The sequence below is a fragment of the Centruroides sculpturatus genome, unplaced genomic scaffold (genome assembly GCF_000671375.1).
Source record: "Centruroides sculpturatus isolate CEXI.00-Female unplaced genomic scaffold, Cexi_2.0 scaffold222, whole genome shotgun sequence".
Taxonomy (NCBI): Eukaryota; Metazoa; Arthropoda; class Arachnida; order Scorpiones; family Buthidae; genus Centruroides; species Centruroides sculpturatus.
In genome coordinates this window covers 116,353-136,687 of record NW_019384483.1, presented here as the reverse complement: position 1 = coordinate 136,687, position 20,335 = coordinate 116,353, and the positions used below count along the sequence as shown (strand labels likewise).

Genomic DNA, 20,335 nt, shown 5'->3' with positions numbered 1-20,335 from the left:
TCAACAACAGAAAAATATAAAACTATCTATCAATTGATACATGACTTTCCACGTATAAAAAACACACAGCAATGATCAACAATCCTTTTGCTTTTTTAAAACCCAAATCATATTCATTGTATTCATGAACTCAAGTTAAATGGATTTTGTCATATACAACAATGAAATTTTTGTAATTCAGGTACGAAAAAGCTAATACATTCATTACATCTTTACTTATCGGTTGAAATTTGTATATCCCGAATCTCATGGGAATGAGAAAAAAAGTTTTTATCGATATAGAAAAATAGTTAGAAATATAGAATTAATCTATGTACCGTATTTACTCGCATATAAGACATATAAGACGAAGTTTTTATTCATTTTTCACTGCTTCAAAAACTCGGGTCGTCCTATACGCGCGAGCGAAGGATTTTTTGCGTTTTTGCAATAATTTTTGTGAACCGTGTATTCGCATTTTTACCGGATGCTCACCCTCTGGTGTTTAAAAACAAAAGTATTTTTTCTGGGTCATTTGAATCCTTCTTGTGTATTGTCAGTAGTAAAGATGAATAACAATAGGAAAAGCAAAGCTTTTGAATTGAATTCCAAATTAAAATTCCAAACTCATACGGGAGCCCGATATAAGTTTTAATGCACTCCCACGTGAAAGTAGATGATTATTCGGAAATCAGAATTCGGAGAAACTCAAGTGTAATCGATGGAGGGTGGATTCGACCGTTAAAAATTGGCAAGAAAAGGTTCCCGATTGTCCAGCTTTACACGAAAATATTATGTTGTCGATTTTACAAGATTTTTCCTTAAAGTTTAAAATGCCAGTAATTTTTTCTGAACAATGTGTGCATTTACGTTCATTTGATATTTTATTTCTGATTAAACGAAATAAAATTAGAATTGTGTTAATAAATCTAATTTTCTTTATTTTGATCATTAAAGTCGCACCTCGTCCTATATGCGAGATCGTCTAATACGCGAGTAAATACGGTATATATTTAAGTGAAGATGTTTGTTTTCTTGTTCGCTATACACTCCTAGGCCGTCGACCAAGTACTAGGAAACTCGGCAATTGCCTTCACAGACTTCCAACTTAGATAATGTCAACATTAAAAGTCTCAGCAATTAAACACAGAAATTAAAACATCTTAATTTGTTGCTGAGAAATATAATTGAAAAACTAAGATAATAACTTAGATAATGTCGTAACTCCACCCAAAAATATTTACTCGGTATCTATAAATCAATTAATTTCTATTTGCATTCGATTTGCTGATCAATAAGAAATTAAATTAAAAGTTTATTCATTTTAACCACTTCTTTCAGGGAACAGATGTATATGACAATGTGATTTTTAACTTTAAAATATCTTTCTTTACTTATTTAACAAATGATTTTAAGGGCTTTTTTGATGAATGTTATATTAAGGTTTGTATTTATATAATGAATAAATAAATATATATGAATATTTACCCGTATTCTTCCACATTTATTGAAATTACTAGCTTTTCTAACATAAACAGAAATAAATATACTTCACTTCTTAACATATGAAATGAAAGAAAATTATTTTATTTGTGTAACAGACATCAACACTTATCAACACTCGAGGTTTAGTAACTGTTATTTTTCATAGATGGCAGTGCTAGCATCATGTCCTGTATAAATAGTGACCATTAGGTAGCTGTGTTTCAAGTTGACTGTTGTCTACTTATGCTATGGAGCTAAATCAGTTCATTCCTTCCACATGGATTACACTTATTGCAAGTGTATTGCTATTATGCGTCATGTAAGTATATGTCATTATGTACAGTACATCAGTATCTTTAATTTAATTGTAATTTTTATTGTTTAAAATATTCATTGTGATTTAAATAATGATTAATAAAATGCTATTATATTTGTATTTTCCCCAAAAATGATTAAATTTAAATTCTGATATTAACAGTTTATATGTAAATTTCTAAATAAAAACATTAACAATATAAAGAAGATAATACTAATAAAAATCATATGTATATGTAATTTAAATAATATTATAATCATAAATGGCTTATCTTCTCGTTACCAAATTTTATTTAAATAAAAAAGTAGAATTATACAGTTTTTTTTAAAATTCTATATAAAAATATTTTAGGAATTAACGTAAAAATTGAAATGATAAAAGTTTATTTTTTATTTAAGTTACAGAAAATATCAAATTCCTTGTTTTCAATTAAAAAAAAAGCTTAAAATTCATGAAAAGTTAATAGTATTAGCAAGCCTAAATTCAACTTCTTAATTTGCTTATTAATAAAGTTCAATGTATATTTATTAAAACAAATTATTGAACAGAATAACTTATTTTACGATTATGTTTATAACATATCAACCTGAAGGATTTAATAGATTATGTTGTATATCTATATTACGTAATATGAAATTAAGATAAGTTATTATTTTAAAATAATTTTAAAATAGAGATGCTTTTCTGAAATGAAGATAAATATAAATAATTACTAACAGAAATTTATAACAAAATATAAATCACAAAATAAGAAAAATGTGTTATTTACATAAATTTTTTTTATTTTTATTCTAAAATAATATATTACATTTGAAAATTATTTTTAAATACAGTCTCAAACAAATATGTATTTTTATATATTTATAAAGGTGATTATGTGTAAAAGTATTTCTGTTAAGTATAAGGTATATGAAAAGTATTAAATCAATACTGTATATTGCCTAAATAGTTAATAAATACTAAGCAGTTATGAAAACTAGGATAATGTCAGAAAGATAAGATACGATACTTATTAAGTGCCTTAATACAGTACCTGTATATACAACGCTGTTTTCAAAAAGTCCAACAGTCAATGATGTAGGCTGTTTAATAGCATATGCTTTGTGAAATGAATATACTACGTGTTAAAATTCAGTAATTTTAAAAGCATATGTACCCCAGGTTACGTACTGCACAAAATGCGTTCCGTCAAATGGTAGTTGTATCGTGAATTGCCATTTTCTATACTTTTTTTTATTTATTTAAAGAAAGGTTTACCTATTGAAAGTTTCTGAGTAAATTACCAATATAGTTTCACCTCCCAGAGGATGCCCTTGTTAAATTATGTGATACTCTATAGTAAGAAAATAAGAAAAGAATGAGGTCTCTGTTAATTTTTATCAAAGGCTCATATATTTTCTACTTGCTCTAGGATTTCTTAAATGACAGAATAGCTTATCTTAAACTTGGCTTTGTCTCACGGCTTAGTATCGGGACCCGTAATCTGGAATGTTATTATAAATATCTTGCTAATCAAATTATCAGACTGTTTCTGTTCGCCGGTCATAAAATCAGCTATATCATTAAAAAATAAATTATTGACGATTTGCCAAATCTTCTTAAAACCAGATGTTTTTGGTCTTCGCCCGGACACTCGGACATACGACGCAAAAACTGGACAGATGGCAACAATGAACAGAAGGTGAGCAGAAGCGTCCTATAAGTGGGGATAGCTAAATTGGATCAGGTAGGGATAGAAATATGTGATGGTCATATCTGCGGTTTGTTTTATCATGAGATGATCGTAAAACCTGGGATATATCTGTATTTTATTCCTGTCGTTATAATTTCAATTTAAGAAATTTTCATTTTGCAGTTATTTATTTCAATTTATATCATTAAGGAAGAATTTTCTTAGGAAATATATGTATTAATATTAAATTTTATTTAAATAATACATAACAATTAAAGAATATTTAAATTGAATGAATTATTCAAATGTAATTCGGTCTAATAAATTATTTTATTTTATTTTATCTTAAGAATCTTCATATAATTTTTCGAAATTGTAAGCTTATTCTTTATATTAAACATTCTTAGTTACTTGAGAAGAAGATTTCAGTTTTGGAAACGACAAGGAATTGAATGTGCAATTAATGGAATTTGCAGTTTTGCATTGGAAACGTCTAAGATATTTAAGAAGGTATTCGATATTACAAATATATTTATAAAATATATTATTCCTCTACTTGTATCAAATTTATATTCAGTGACCTAAAGAAGCAAATGCACGGTTTTTTAAAATCAGTTAATAAATATTTCAAACTAATCTCTCCAAAACTAAAACAACCTTTTATATTTTCATAGAAAAGTTTGGGGAAGATGAGCATAGTTACGATTCTCTCGTGTAGCTTTATATTGTATAAACATATAAACAAAAAGCTTGCATGTACAGTACAGCTACTCTAACCCTATCTGTATTGTACCATGCACAATTTTTTATGAAATAAAACAAATATATGTATGTAAATAGAATATTTTGTAACCTTGCATTACATGCTTCTTCCCAGTACTTAAATTAAGCAGCAAGTTTCTGGTTTTAAATGAATGCTTTATTCTAAATATTTTCGGAAAATTGAAAGGAAATTTCCGAAGAGCGGTCACAGTTACAGGAAATTTATGGTTTTCAAGATCTTTCAAATGTTTGCAAAACTTTTTTCACTAATCCAAGAGGATTCCTTTCATTCAGAATAGGTTGTCTTTCCATAGAAATCTTAAAATTCTCGGATTTGATTTCTCTCTGAAGTGTTCGTTGAAGTGCCTATACTGTTTGCTAACTTCTACATTAGTCATTTCTCTTTCTTTCTCCATTCACTGCATTTCGCAGCAATACTTTGTTCCAACTTTCTCTGTTGGTTTTCTATTTGTATTTCCGAACCATTTTGCAAAGTTTTAGAATACATAATTTTAAGTATAGCACAAGTCATAATAAAAACATTTCTGTTCATTGCATGAAGGTAAAACATATTGCTAAAAAGTTTTAAGTTGTTTCTATTGGAGCAAATTGCATACTGTACAGTACACTGCCTGAACTTTCCATGTGCATCTTTCCCAAACGTTGGCTGGCACGAAACATCTATCAGTCGCTATGTATAGGTATGTCGCTATGTAGGGGAGATCGGGGCAACTTCGGCATGCGGGGCAAGTTTGTCAAGCGCTTTTTTTAAAAAACAAATTAAAAGGAGACTTTGGTTATAGGTTAGGCAGTTGAGTTTTATTGGTGGCTTGTTGAGTGTAGTGTTTTTATTGTTCTCCAACAAGCGTAGTTGAATTATCAAGCAAATTTTCATTTTCGTTCAATTCCATATAATATTTTTTTTCCATTTATATTGAATTGGCAGGTTTTGTTATAATTCCATGATAACGAAAGTTACTTTTCCTGTTAGAAGGATGTAACTTCAACTTATTCACGTGGCCAGATCGTGGCTTGGCATTCTGTTCTCAGGGTTGTACTTAATGTTTCGAAATCATGACTAGCGGGGTAAGATCGGCAACATAAAGCCACATTAGAAGCAAAGGATAAAAATCAAACAGATGATAAATGAAAACATGTTTGCATTTGTTATTCATGTATATATGTCTTTGAACTTGCATTTCGTTGTAATAATATTAAATGGGTGTTGGATTTGTATTTCTTTGTTTTAATAGTGAATTCCAACTTATACATTGTTAATAACATAATTTTATATACGTGCCTATCTTGCCCCATTACTGTTGCCCCTATACCAGGGGCAACTTTAATAAAAATAATTAAAATAATTACAACTTTACAAAAAGAGAGAAGTTGCCGATCTTGCCCCTATACCCGGGGCAACTTCGTCAATTTCTCTCTTCTTGTAAAGTTGTAATTATTTTAATTATTTTTATTTCCAAACTGATTTTAACCAGTTCTATAGTAAGGTAACATTCCAATAGACAATATGCAAAGCTTTTTTTTCAGTTTACAGCAGTATTTATTACACAAAATTTAAGTAAAGCTTAACATGCCGATCTTGCCCCGATCTCCCCTATACTGTTTATGTTATACTGTATATGTCGCTATGTATACTGTTTCTAAGTGCCTTAGAATAAGAATCAGCTCAGATAATTTCAATAAGGTGGACTTAAAGGAAAGCATTCTCATGAACACAGGTTTCGTGATTTACAAAATGAAGGTTTCGATAAAGCTAAAACAAAAATCAGACGGATACTTTTTATTTCAAATAATTAAAAACTATCCTTGAATTAAGAGGACCGATATTCGTTTATACGTTGAAATTTTAGCTGAAATGTCAGCTGAAAATTAATTTTAAAACAATTTATTTGTGTCCTAGATATAAGGCTAGGCATCATTGGACTTTATACGATGTTTTATAATTTTCTTAAAAATATAAAATAGTTCTCAATTATAAAACTTTTATTTCTAAGTAAATGTTTCAGTTTTGTCTTGTTTTGAATATGCCATTCTGTCACCATTTGATAATTGAAAAAATCATTCGGATCCATCTCAATTACTACTGCTTTTCACTAGCTCCAACATATGCATTAAACGCAAAGGGTTTAGATCTCAGTAAATCCCGTTCTTCTCTCGATGTTACTGTGAAACGTGTCTCCATCCACAGAACTGATCTGAATCATCAAATTTTTGTAATTTTCTTTATAAAAGGATGGTTCTTTATGTTGTTATGTTATTATGCCTATTATCTTCCACAGAGCCGGCCCTACCATAAGGCGAACTGAGCAGCCGCTCCAGGCGCTAAGTCCTAGGGGGCGCCTCAGTGGTAAAGAAAATTAAAGAAAAAAATATTTTTTTCACTTTTCGATATTTTAATTGCAAGCGTGTGGCCAGTATATGAATGGCCTTATCTGTTGAGACGCGCGTGGGCGGGGTTCCAACCCCGTCTACCGCAAGCAGGGGTGCCACCTGCGGTGACAACTCTGTTGGCACCGCAGGCACCGCTGTTTTAGTTGGCGAGTCCACTTCGAAGCGCCGGCACGATCTGTGAGGCCCCGGAAATAGCCCCCGCAAAAGGGAAAGATATAAGAAAAAAAAAAACAGTTTGTTAAGTTAAATCGTCAAGAAAGCAAATTATATAAGTATCGAATCGGCGATACCCGACTTTGACATCAGCGCTCATAAAGCATAACGGGAAAAACAAACTTTTAGATATAAAAGAAGAAAATTTAAAATATTAAAGTTATGACGTAGTTTAGAAAGCAAAACGAAACTAGAAAAAAAAATATCAAAAAGAGTAGGTGTCATAGTCAACAATTAAATGAGATCAGAGTCGAGAAAGATGGTGTCGGATAAACCATCTCCAACCGACCTTTCTCGCGAGCTTTACGAAGCTCTATTTACACCTGGAGACAGGTGGATGACCAATTGGAAAACAGTGATGTAAGATCTATCCAATTAGTAAGAAGCCGATCGCAAAAACCCTATAAAAACGCAAAATTCAAGGACAACAGGACTTCCACCAAGACTTCCACCAAGACTCCCACCTAGACTTCTGTTGTGTTCGTGTCGTCTCCGCTTATTTTTGTACCTCTGTTCTTCTTTTGTGCACCGACGTTAGAGACTTTGAACTTTTTTCTCTCAACACTGTCCAGAAAATCCCTACGACGCACGACTAGATCGCCGCCGAAAATCCCGACGACGCAAGACCAGCACTGTCATCGAAAATTTCCAACAACACAGGATCTTGCCAACAAGATACTTTATGTAAGCATTATCGTCCGGAATAAACGGTTTACCTCTGTAAAACACTTGTCTTTGCTACCTTTAAAAACCGCCACCCACATACGCGTAGACCTTAGACCATCCCGACAATAGGGAAAAAAATCCCCCCTCCAATCGGCGTTCTTGCAGATCCAACCAGAATCTCCATATTAGAAAAAGCCTAACTGAACCAATCTCTAGCCGAGTACAGTTGGACTGATTTCTTCGAAATATTAGATGTAATAAAGACAGACATTTTTCCAGTTCGACGAGAGTGACCGAAAAGCATGGGCGTAGCGAGGGGGAGCCTGGGTGGGCACGGCCCCTCCCAGGGAACCTAGTGCCCCCCAGGAAATCACAGCCGAAAAAGTGTTGAGTCGATTTGTAAACACCTAAAGCTAAAATAAAAGTTTTGAATACTAAAAAAAAGGTGAACGGCTTGCTCGGTGCCCAATAATGAACAATAATTTGAAATAATNTATGAATATGAATCACTGAGAATTAGAAAAAGCACGTAAATGGCAATGAAAAATATCTGATATTTAACCTTTTTTAATTTATAATTAACAAAAAGTCATGTGTTACGCTTCTTTCATTTAAATTTTTTCTCATTTTCTAGCGTCAAAAACAATTACTTGAAACAACACTCTTGAAACAATTATACATATTAAATGCATAATAAATGATGTAAAATTTGTCGTTCTTATAATTTAATTAAATTTATCAAAATGTTAAAAGTGATACCCCATGTAAATATTATATCTTATTCGCAATATTTAATAAGAAATAACTTCGGCAGTCCGTTCTCGAAGTGCACATTATCTTAGATAATCGAGGCTATACTACTGCATACATTATTTTAATATGTATATATTATATTATTTATTTATACTACAAAAAGACTTATTAGTTTACTTTATTATTATTATTAAATATAATACAAAATATTTTGAAGAGAATGGAGACAGGAAGCCCATTATTCGACAAATCATTGTTTATGGTACAAGATGAAGATTGGAAGAGAATCAGATGCATCGTGAGCCCAACCTTCAGCAGCGGAAAAATGAGAAAAGTAAATTTATTTGAATAACTACCGTAGAAAGCTTTTTATTTAAAAATGTTATTTATTTACTTAAATTCTGAAAATAACTTTTAAGATTTTCAAAAGTAAAAGAATCTCTCAAAGTGTAATCGATTCCAACGATTCTTTGCGGATTAAATATACTATAGCCTAATAATTAAACTTTTTCATTCATTAATTGAACATGTATTATAAAATCGAAATAAACGTTTCTTATACTTTCCAGCTAATTAAGTTATTAACAGTACGTTTAAATGTTTTCAGATGTCTTACTTGATTAAAGAATGTGCGGAGAAATTCTCAGAAAATTTGAAGAAAATCGCTGAAGAAAATGAAAATAATAGCATCGATTGCAAAAAGTAAATTAAATATTATATCTAAAATATATTTTTAAAAAAAACCTGATATCAAAACAAAACATTTAAAGTTTTCTAATAATATATAGAGTAGCACAATAAAATTCTGTGTAGAAAATATAAAATTTCAGCACATGTATTCGATTCAATAATATCCACTGTGAAAACCTAAAAATTCTGCAAATATATTTAAATAACAAAATTCAAAATCATCGTTATATTATATTTATTAGCTTATATTCACGTTTTTAAATTGAAATATCAATTAAATTTTACGAGTTAAAAAGAGTAAACGTACACGTAATAATAAAAATTATTAAACAGGCCTAAACGAAAAAGAAAAATATGGCCTTTTGAGCAAATAAATCAGAGGTGTCAAACAGGTGGCACCCGATGTGATGTTTCTAAAATTAAATAAAATGGCTTACAGATCAAGATTAACTGATAAGCATCTATCTGCCATAAAGAACATTGTTTGTTCTCAATCTTTGAATCCAGATATTGGAAAACTAGGAGGAAAAAGATAACTTTGGCAAGTTTCCGATGAAATCAATTAATTTTAGTTTTATAAATATGTACATGAAATAAAATAAATGTTTAAATAAAAGCAATACTGTAGCAATTGCCATGTATTTCCGCAGATAAGACGATAGTTGAATTATAAAAAAAGGCCCCCAAAATCTGGGGTCGTCTTATAGGACAGACACAAAAAAAATTAGATTGAAATTTATATAAATTAAAATCATTATTAAAAAAATGGATAAACCATAATTATTTACTAGTAGAGAGTAAGGTATGTTCATAAAATAGAATAGCCCATACGACGTTTTTGTGAATAGTCAAGGTCATTACCGGAATGCCCCAATCGGTGGAATGTTTGCAACAATCGCAAGGCAGTGTTGCCAGATGCAAAAAAATAAAATTTCTTCATTCGAAAAAAATTTGCTCATTTAATGTTTGAATTTACAACAATATTAATTGAATAACTTCAATGTTTTCAGATACTTGAGTTGTTTCACTATCGATGTAATAGCTTCAACCGCATTTGGAACGAAATTATGTTCTTTAGAAGATCCAAATAGTGAATTTGTTGTTATGTCTCGAAAAGCAACTAACAAAGATGTTACATTTTCAGATATGATTTTAAGTAAGTAATATAATATATTATTGAAATAATTTATAAAAATATTCACATTTGTTAAAATTTTATCATAAAGAAAGGTTAGATGAGTTATATTAAGTTATGAGCAAATTGAGCAAAACATGGATATTTTTAAATCCTCTGAAGGCCACTAAAGCTATTCAGCATATCCCTGTGTGCCTGACTTCTCTTCAACAGTAGTTACGAAAATGCATTTCAGAGAGGTAACTTATGGAATCGTCTTATTCTAATGACAGTAGAGTCATAGGACGTAATATAAACTCACATTGCCGAGAAAATTTTGAAATACTGAGATCCTAAATGTCATCCTTTGTTGCATGCTCCGTGCTGTGAATTTCACAGCACGGAGCATACAACTTGTCTCCACTCACCTCACTCGGGATTTACAGCTAGTTTAATTTGTCCATCTTGTGACAAATATTAATTTATTGACTCCTTCTTTATTTTCAATTTCTTATAATTTCAATTTGAGGGTTGAATCGCTTTTTCATTCCTAAATTTTGCATGCACAGCCTCACAAGGCCACACAATCTTGCATGATCCAACTGTTGCGAAATTAAAAAATTGATCATTTCATTATTCGCTAATTTAACTAATTTTTAGCAACCTACTTAACGGCTGGTATGTTTACCTTTAAAATGTTTGTTGTGCAAAACTTTTTTTATTATTAAAAGGCCCGCACGAAAGCTTTGCATTCGTCTCCGATTTTTCTCGGGCCGTCCCTGTTTGAAGTTCCGAAAAGATAAGAGAGAACGTCTGCTTGTCTGCCATTTTGTATGCGCGTGCAACGTTTTTCCATGCAGTTGATAAGTTAGAAGCATTTTTTTCACGGTAATCAGCCCGATGTTTTTAATAGTAATAATACTATTAGCTGTATCGTTTTGCAGTGCACAATTTATTAAAAAATCTCAATTTGGTTATTTAGGTTATAGACGCTTGCAACGATATTCGAAGTCGGTCTTCAATTGTAATACCTAATTTCCTTTTAGTTTCTCCTGTAAAATAAAATTTATTTTGACAGGCATGGTGCATGGTATTAAGTATATTGCATTATTGCAATCTTTTATGTTACTTTTTGATTTCATTTTATGATTTTAATGATTTCTCAGTGATTCTTCTAACCTTATTGTCTAAATTAGTGCTGTCCACCGCAGCCCGAGAGTCAAATGAGGTCCAGCCCTGTAATGAATGCGGCCCAAAACCCTAAACTTCCTTAAAATTGTATGCGGAAATTTTCCAAAGAATAATACCAGCTGAGACTTATAACCTAAGTTTCGTCTTGTTCTAAGTTCCTTAAAACATTCAGATTTTTATGTACTAATTTTTAACTTCTGAAATTTGCGGGACATTGTAATACTTTTTATTTAAAAAATTGTCACAACATGCCATTAGTAAACATTTAAAAAGAGTCTAAAAATGTACTGTACATTTAGCACGTTTCCTAGTAAAGCCGCTTTCTTAAAAGACAGTTGAGTTATTTCCGGTTTAAATTAGCCGCTTTAGCGCTATGCAGCGAGGTCCACAAGCACTGAAGACAGAAGTTAAGATGGCTGCCACCATAAATTTACGCATAGCATGTACTGCACCTCAAATGAAAAAATTTGGCTACTTTGCGCCAAAATGGGTTATCCTTCTTTAGTTTGGCGCACAAAAACTCATTTAGTGCATTGGCTACTTTTTGAACTACAAAAATTTGACTTGGATACATTTTTGGCTACATAATCGTTTCTTCGGCCTAGAACGGCAAATATATTCGTGTCACCTTTACATATAGTTTTACAGTTTATGTAAGGCCCGATACAATTTTTTGTCTTCAAATGTAGTGCAAGGAAGCTAAAGGTTCGACATCCCTGACCACAGCTTCAGACTAAATATAGCCTACATTGTATTTTTAAAGCATATACTCTAATTCAGTGTTTTCAACTTGTGGGTCGCGACCCCCACGGGGGTCCCGAAGCCTTACACGGGGGATCGCGGGTAAAAGAAAAAGATAAGAGTTTGTAGGTCCTACACTACATTAAAAGAAACTACAATTTCAGCGAGAAGGCTTACCTGTTTATTTTACAGTACAATTGGTTTGTTGATCGATATTTAGGTCTCAACCATGGGAGTAGACAGGGAGGGGCGTGGGCCAGAAAATCATAACCGAAAAAGTGTTGAGCTGATTTGCAAAAAGAAATAGAAAGTAGAAGCTGAAAATTCTGATCTAAAAAAAAAGGTCAACGGCTCCCTGTGCCCAATGTTATAATTAAATGAAGTTTCATACTTTATCTGTGTTAAGTTGTTGTCGATTCTTATGAAATTTTCATTTTAATCAACAATAATTTATCTCAACAGAAAGAAAATTAAATACATAGTTTTTAAAATCACTAATATAGTTCTAATATGGCCCTGGGTGGGTCGCCAGAATTGTTTAACTTGTAAAGGGGTTGCGTATTCAAGAAGGTTGAAAAACACTGCTCTAATTTATCAAAAAAAATGTTTTTATGTATGGAAATTTATGACAATATACCGTTTCTAAATAGACATTATAGATGTGTTTAATAATTATAATTTTAATTAAATAATTTAGAACTACTGAAAGAAAAGAATTGGCCCGGAGCGGAACTCGAACACACAACACCTATTAACCGTGCAGATGAGTTGCAAATTACACTACACGGACCTCTGCTCCGATCTCATTTTTCAGTATATATAAGGATTTAAATTATAGCTGTGATTAACTTATTCCTTGTAATATTAGTTCTAAACGTTTATAAATTATCTCAAAAAGTATGTGAACAGAGAAATACTGAATGAAACTTTTCCTGTTGTAACTATGGTTGGTACAGTATTTATAACTACAGTCTTTCTCAGAATAAGAATGAAGCTGATATTCATTAATTTATATACTAAGTACAGCATAATATATGGAGGGCATCTATTAGAAAATTAAAAGATATGATAAAACTGCCATCATTTATTTGAAATTTCCGACATGTTTCCAAGAGATTCGTGATTATAAAAAAAATGGTAAAATGTCATATCACGTGAAGTTTGTTGCTTTTCTACGAATGCGAAATGTTACGCATTCAAGACTCAGCACATTGGTTACATTCTTATTTTTAGAAATACAGGGTGTTTCTAAAAATAATGAAATGAAGTTTGTGGTAAAAGAAAGAATAATTCAAAACGATTTTTACCGCAAATGTTTATAACGATGCTAGCGGCTTGAAATAAATAAAAAATGGTTGTAAAGCAGTTATATAATGGTTAGCTGAAACAAAACCGCTGTAACTGTGCTAAGAAAGTCTCGCAGGAATTACGAAAAGATATCACCGAGTATTCTTTCAATTTATTCTTGAATGCAGAAATTTAAAGATAAGTGTCAGTACGTAAAGCAGTTGAATTTTAATTGCTGAACACTTATCTTTCAATTTTTGCATCTAATAATAAATTGAAAAAACACTTGATGACGTCTTTCCATACTTTTTTCCTTCACAGTTTTAGGTAACCACAATACAGATAGTACTTTTACAACCATTTTTAAGTCTTCAAACCGCTAGAACCATTTAAAAACATTTTAGGTAAAAATCTTTGTGAGTTATGCGATTTGCGGTAAGACAGAGAATATCAATAGACAGCTTTTCTTTAGGGTTATGAATTTGTGTCATAATAATAATTTTTCTCGGACACCCTGTATTATAAGATGTCTATTCCACTTACTTTTGTTAGAATTTTTTAATTTTTAATGTCAAAGTGAAATGCATATTAGTTTCAGACATGATGATATTTAATAATTAGTTTATTTATTGCATTTAATATCATAATTATTTATTAAAATAATGTATGATTATTATGGATTTAAGTAATATTTATTTATTATTTTTATTTAGTGCTTTTCCCGGCTTTAACAAAATTTGTAAAAATTACATCTTTCGAAGAGTCATTAAACTATTACAAGAATTTCATTTTACATGTTATTAATAAAAGAGAAAAGGAAAAACTGGTAAATTATTAAAATTTTTGTTATCGTGATAATTTAAATAAATTAATCAATTTTATTAAGTTACTTTTAATAATGAGTTACATATTTTACATTTATTATTTGATTTAAAGTTTCAATTGTTTATCAAAGTATAATTATAAAATGTTAGTCTATTTCGTATATACAGTATCTTCCCTTATTAGCGGGGATAGTCTCCCTGTCTCCCTGCAGATACTTTCAACCACGAATATCGAACTTCATATCATAAACTTTTTTAGCATATACACATATAGTGTATATGCCAAAAATAAATGTAAANAATTTGTGCATTTTTTTTTTTAAATCACAACCGAAGGTATTTTAGAGAAAAACATTTAAGGGGCGGCATTTCGAAGACTTGCATCACACTGAGGAAATCTACGGCACGGCCCTACTTGCATGCATCACTGGTATAAATTAGGGGCAACAAGGGGGGGGCGCCATAATAGGATCTCGCTCCATCCTAAAACTTACCTCGGGCCGGCACTGATCTTGCAGTAAATGTGATTTTGTTTCGATTTTGTGGGAATAAGCATCACTATAAGATTAGAATCTCGAGTCTCTGATCTCCTTCATTATCTAAATAGATCCGTTCCAATATTATTGCCACTCCTTCCGCTGGTTATTTCAATCTAAAGGGCTTCGCAATATTTTCCATTTAGGAAGCATATCGACTTCAAATTGTGAATTTTGAAACAATGTAAGGTAAACGCACCGGTAGTGGACACTGCACGAGTAGTGGACACTTTGAACTTCAAATATAAGTAATAAGGTTGTAGATGGCTTCACTGTTCAAATATACAAAGCATTCAATAGACAGAACTTCTGTTTACTGAATGATTTGTATGTTTGAACAGTGAAGCCATCTACAATCTTATTAATCATATTTGAAGTTCAAAGTGTCCACTACTCGTGCAGTGTCCACTACCGGTGCGTTTACCTTATTCTTTGCTTGATCGAAAAGTCCTTCTTGTCTTTCTGTCTGTTCTTACCGTCTCTTGATTGACTTTTCAGTTGTCCTGGGAAAAAGTCTCTCTTCTCGTTGTCATTGAAGAAACAGTATTCAGCAAAATTGCTTGTCTCAGAATTTCGTGAACCTTTCGGCTGCATTTGAACATTTTTATGTCTTTTAACTGTCGTTCCCACTGAAGCCTTCTTCTTCAGTTCAGATATTCATGTTCGCTCGTTTTCTCTTTCTCTCATTTTGTCTCCACGGTTATTGGTCTCTGCTACATTTGTATTAAGTTCTGTCTTCTTTTCTATAGCTTTTGAAATAGTTGGCTTGACTGTAGCCCATCCTGCACTGAGCGTAAATTACTTACCATTCGACGAAGCACTTCGATTTAAGTCGTCTGTTGCAAGATTCCACGAAATGTCTGAGATACTGTCAGAGACTATTAATGTCATGTCCATATCAGAGTTTTCAAATGCTTCTTGTATAGTACATCTGCACAATGATCTGCTGAAATTTCCAGCAATGATTATTGGGATATAGAGCCTATGTTATAAATTGCCTGTGATGCCCTCTTGGGAGAATATGATACACTACCGGTAAACATTATCAAATACTGTACCAGTGATGTGTGTACTGTTTTAAGAACCATAGCAATGCATTGATAATGGGGTACGTGCATAAGACTTAAGAGGCTTAAACGTTTGGCTCTTCTCGCCTCACAAATATTTATGCGTCGTAGACTAAAAACCTAATGCATTGCTAAGAGCGCCAAAAATATTTCTACGGCTCTGACCGTATGGAATCTTCTTCGGCACGGTGGAGAACATATTTGTCGCCAAGACTACAAAAGACATGTTTCATACACAAGATAAGGCACAAATATTATTCTTTGAAACACGTAAATGTTAGTTTTAAGTGTTTCTATATCCACTACCAAAGACTTATGGCTGCGTATTGAGGTTAGTATCTAAGGAAACAGCACAACCCAAACGTTATGACAAACACGGAAGTGAAATTATCAATTAGAAACAATGAAAAAAAGATTGCAAGTTTTAAAATATGTTTCAAAAACTGATGATAAAAAATCTTGTTCTTATGGTTTTTATTTTTCTTTACTTGATTTTTAAATATTTTAAGCAATGTAATCTTTCATTTTACGTGATTTAAATATTTCAATAAATCGTTTTATTAAATTTCATTAAATGTATAGTTTAATAAACCATTTATTCTCTAAATGTAATAATAAATATCTTTTGTGGAAAAGCAGACATAAAATAGTCTAAACAATAGCTACTAAAATTTATTGGTTTGATCGCAGCTAGACATTGCCATCAGTTCATTGTCAATGGATATTGAGCCATTGCGCAACAGCATCCAACGTTAAAATTTTATTCTTCATCTAGCATCAAATATTTGACATTTTTGAGATTTTGGATTTATCCGATAATGTACTGTTGCCTGCTTTCCATAGGACCATTTACTTTTCCACTAAGAAGTCTGCTTCACTCAAATATCCGTCAGCGAACTAATGAATGAGGCTATAAAATGTTTAAAATATAATTAAAAATTTATTATTTATCATTCAATTTATTAAAAGTTAATATGATCGAATATTAAATATTATGTTTATGTTAAAATAAAAATTTGAAACTATTTATATTTCCACAGCCATTACATTTAATAGAACTGGAAAATTATAACAAATATGGCCGAATACATGGGTGAGTTTAATAATAAAATAATAATTATAAAGTTAAATTCTACTTATAAAAATGTATTTTTCATAAAAGGATTCCTTTTAAACCTTGTAAAATCTTATATGTTTGACGTTTCTTGTAAAATTTTAATTTTTAAACATTATAAAACATCCATAAGTACATAGATAGTTTTGATTTCCTACAAATTACGTAAAATTTTCCCACGAAGAACAATGTCTGGATAAACAATTGTAAAAATCGACTGAAGAAGGACTAAGAATAAAATTTCTGCATATAGCGTTACATGATAAATTAGCGTGTTTCAGTTTTTCAAATACAGTCAAATTTCGGTTTACGAACATAATTCGTTCCTAAAATTTGTTCCGAAACTGATTTTTTCTCAAACAGAAACAAATTATCTTATAAGAAACAATGTAAAATGAATTAATCCATTCCTGACATACAAAACAAAACCTGTTTTACGATGTTAGCTGTATTTCATGCATAAAATACCTTTAAAGGCAATATTATATTATATATAATATTACATTGCATTTATAGGCATTTTTATGCATTCAATACAGCTAAAAAGGTAAAAAAAAGGACTTTATTTTGTGGGTCAGCAATGGAATAATGCATTCTATATTGTTTATGGAAAAAATTTGTTTTGCTTTTAGAACAGATCAGTTTTTGAACAACTTTTAGGAACAAATTATGATGTGGCTGTATTTTCATAGAATAAAAGTTCTTCTATGAAAGAACATTCCTGAATATAGTTGATTTTGAAGATTAACAATTCTGTAAATGCATTAATTCCCATTGTTGTGAATTTTATTTATGGACTACAAAAACTTTCATAAGTTTCATGTAGCTTGTAAGCTTTCAGTTTACCCATAAACATCATTGGCGTGCCGTGACATTTGATGATAGGAAAGCTGTTTCTGTAAGAAGCCGACTTCTAGGGGCAATCAGTTAATAGTGCGTCAGTGATGGTATAGGGTCCATCTGTATCGTTTGTTCGATAAGCCAGTAAAATCCATAGACATCTCTAAATGTATTTTAAATATCACTATTACATTCTGAATCGCAAGCCACAATATAAGAGCTAAAATTAAAAATAAAATTATAAAAACTTGGTGAAATAAAATGTGTGCTGGATGTACCGGTACATACCTGGTACAAAATATTCTTCAATTGCATGAATATACTTTTAAAGAAAATTATAATTAAATATAGCTTTGTAAAGACACGTACATAAAATATTCTTTAGTTTTTAAATCTTAAAACAATCCACTTACTTGTTAGTCAAATAGCTCCCTGCAGTGGCTATGGATGGAATCGGAGACGGTCCTGGTAGGTGCATGCACGCAGGCTGCCAAATTCCGAGGATGCCGATACTGGTCAATGTCAAATGCCTCTTTTGTCGCATCCTAGTATACATCAAAGGACGCGACAGGTTGTAAATTTTAAACGTTTCTCGCCACAGCTGTAAAAATCAAAATATGTTAAACTTAATACTAATATTACGAAGAAATAAGTCCCCACTGTACTCTGTTAGATTGGTCCGGTTAACCACCAAATTTTCATAGCATCAATGCCTCTCATACACAAGCTACCCTATCAAATTTTATTTCTTAATCATTACCTCATCCTGAGATATTAACTCTTAGACATCCTATTGTCTTCTTGTTATATAGCTTGTGGATAAGAGGCATTCATTTTATTAAAATTTGGTGGTTTTGAGTCGCTACCAAAGAAGCGAACAAAAGCTTCCTTGGTAGCGACTCAAATTGACAAATCTTGTGAAGTAACGACTCGAACGAAATTTTGTTAATAAAATAGCGTGTTGTGACAGAGTATCAACGATTACCTCAACAGTGAGAAAACGACGTTTCTAAATGGACTGTTGAGTTGTCCGTTGAAGCCCGTGACGTCATTGTTGGTTCACCGTTGAGCCGAACGGTCTCAACATGAAAGACGGTTGAATTTTCAACAAACTAGCATGGCGGCTTCCACGAAACAAGTAAATTTCGCTTATAGAAACTATCGATTTCAGCGGACGGATTAACGAACGATCTGTATATGATAAAACAGTGATTGAACGATAATTTGGTCAATATTGAAATATTAAGCTTTTTTTCAGAAACAAACTACCTCCATGAATTTGTCCAAAGTTGATAAGGACCGATATTTGGCCCTCTTCATCTTCCTAATGATATAAATTCTCAAGCAATTCAAATTATTGAAGAAAGACCTAGTATAAAAGGAATTTATACAGATAATTGTTAATTCGAATAAACCCTGGCCCACCAGTGGCCAAGCGGTCTTAGTACCCTGAATACTGGGAGTTCAGTCGTGGNCTGTTTATTTTACAGTACAATTGGTTTGTTGATCGATATTTAGGTCTCAACCATGGGAGTAGACAGGGAGGGGCGTGGGCCAGAAAATCATAACCGAAAAAGTGTTGAGCTGATTTGCAAAAAGAAATAGAAAGTAGAAGCTGAAAATTCTGATCCCAAAAAAAAGGTCAACGGCTCCCTGTGCCCAATGTTATAATTAAATGAAGTTTCATACTTTATCTGTGTTAAGTTGTTGTCGATTCTTATGAAATTTTCATTTTAATCAACAATAATTTATCTCAACAGAAAGAAAATTAAATACATAGTTTTTAAAATCACTAATATAGTTCTAATATGGCCCTGGGTGGGTCGCCAGAATTGTTTAACTTGTAAAGGGGTTGCGTATTCAAGAAGGTTGAAAAACACTGCTCTAATTTATCAAAAAAAATGTTTTTATGTATGGAAATTTATGACAATATACCGTTTCTAAATAGACATTATAGATGTGTTTAATAATTATAATTTTAATTAAATAATTTAGAACTACTGAAAGAAAAGAATTGGCCCGGAGCGGAACTCGAACACACAACACCTATTAACCGTGCAGATGAGTTGCAAATTACACTACACGGACCTCTGCTCCGATCTCATTTTTCAGTATATATAAGGATTTAAATTATAGCTGTGATTAACTTATTCCTTGTAATATTAGTTCTAAACGTTTATAAATTATCTCAAAAAGTATGTGAACAGAGAAATACTGAATGAAACTTTTCCTGTTGTAACTATGGTTGGTACAGTATTTATAACTACAGTCTTTCTCAGAATAAGAATGAAGCTGATATTCATTAATTTATATACTAAGTACAGCATAATATATGGAGGGCATCTATTAGAAAATTAAAAGATATGATAAAACTGCCATCATTTATTTGAAATTTCCGACATGTTTCCAAGAGATTCGTGATTATAAAAAAAATGGTAAAATGTCATATCACGTGAAGTTTGTTGCTTTTCTACGAATGCGAAATGTTACGCATTCAAGACTCAGCACATTGGTTACATTCTTATTTTTAGAAATACAGGGTGTTTCTAAAAATAATGAAATGAAGTTTGTGGTAAAAGAAAGAATAATTCAAAACGATTTTTACCGCAAATGTTTATAACGATGCTAGCGGCTTGAAATAAATAAAAAATGGTTGTAAAGCAGTTATATAATGGT

General features: G+C 31.4%; 1 protein-coding gene across 1 annotated transcript in view; it reads left to right on the top strand.

The window, feature by feature from the left end:
* LOC111621525 overlaps positions 1–20,335 on the top strand; it is a 123,106-nt gene that overhangs the window by 35,914 nt on the left and 66,857 nt on the right. Inside the window, exons 14-16 of the mRNA XM_023363683.1 lie at positions 8,473–8,589; positions 8,863–8,957; positions 9,956–10,101. Coding sequence (XP_023219451.1) covers positions 8,473–8,589; positions 8,863–8,957; positions 9,956–10,101 — 358 coding nt within the window. The remainder of the gene's footprint in view (positions 1–8,472; positions 8,590–8,862; positions 8,958–9,955; positions 10,102–20,335) is intronic.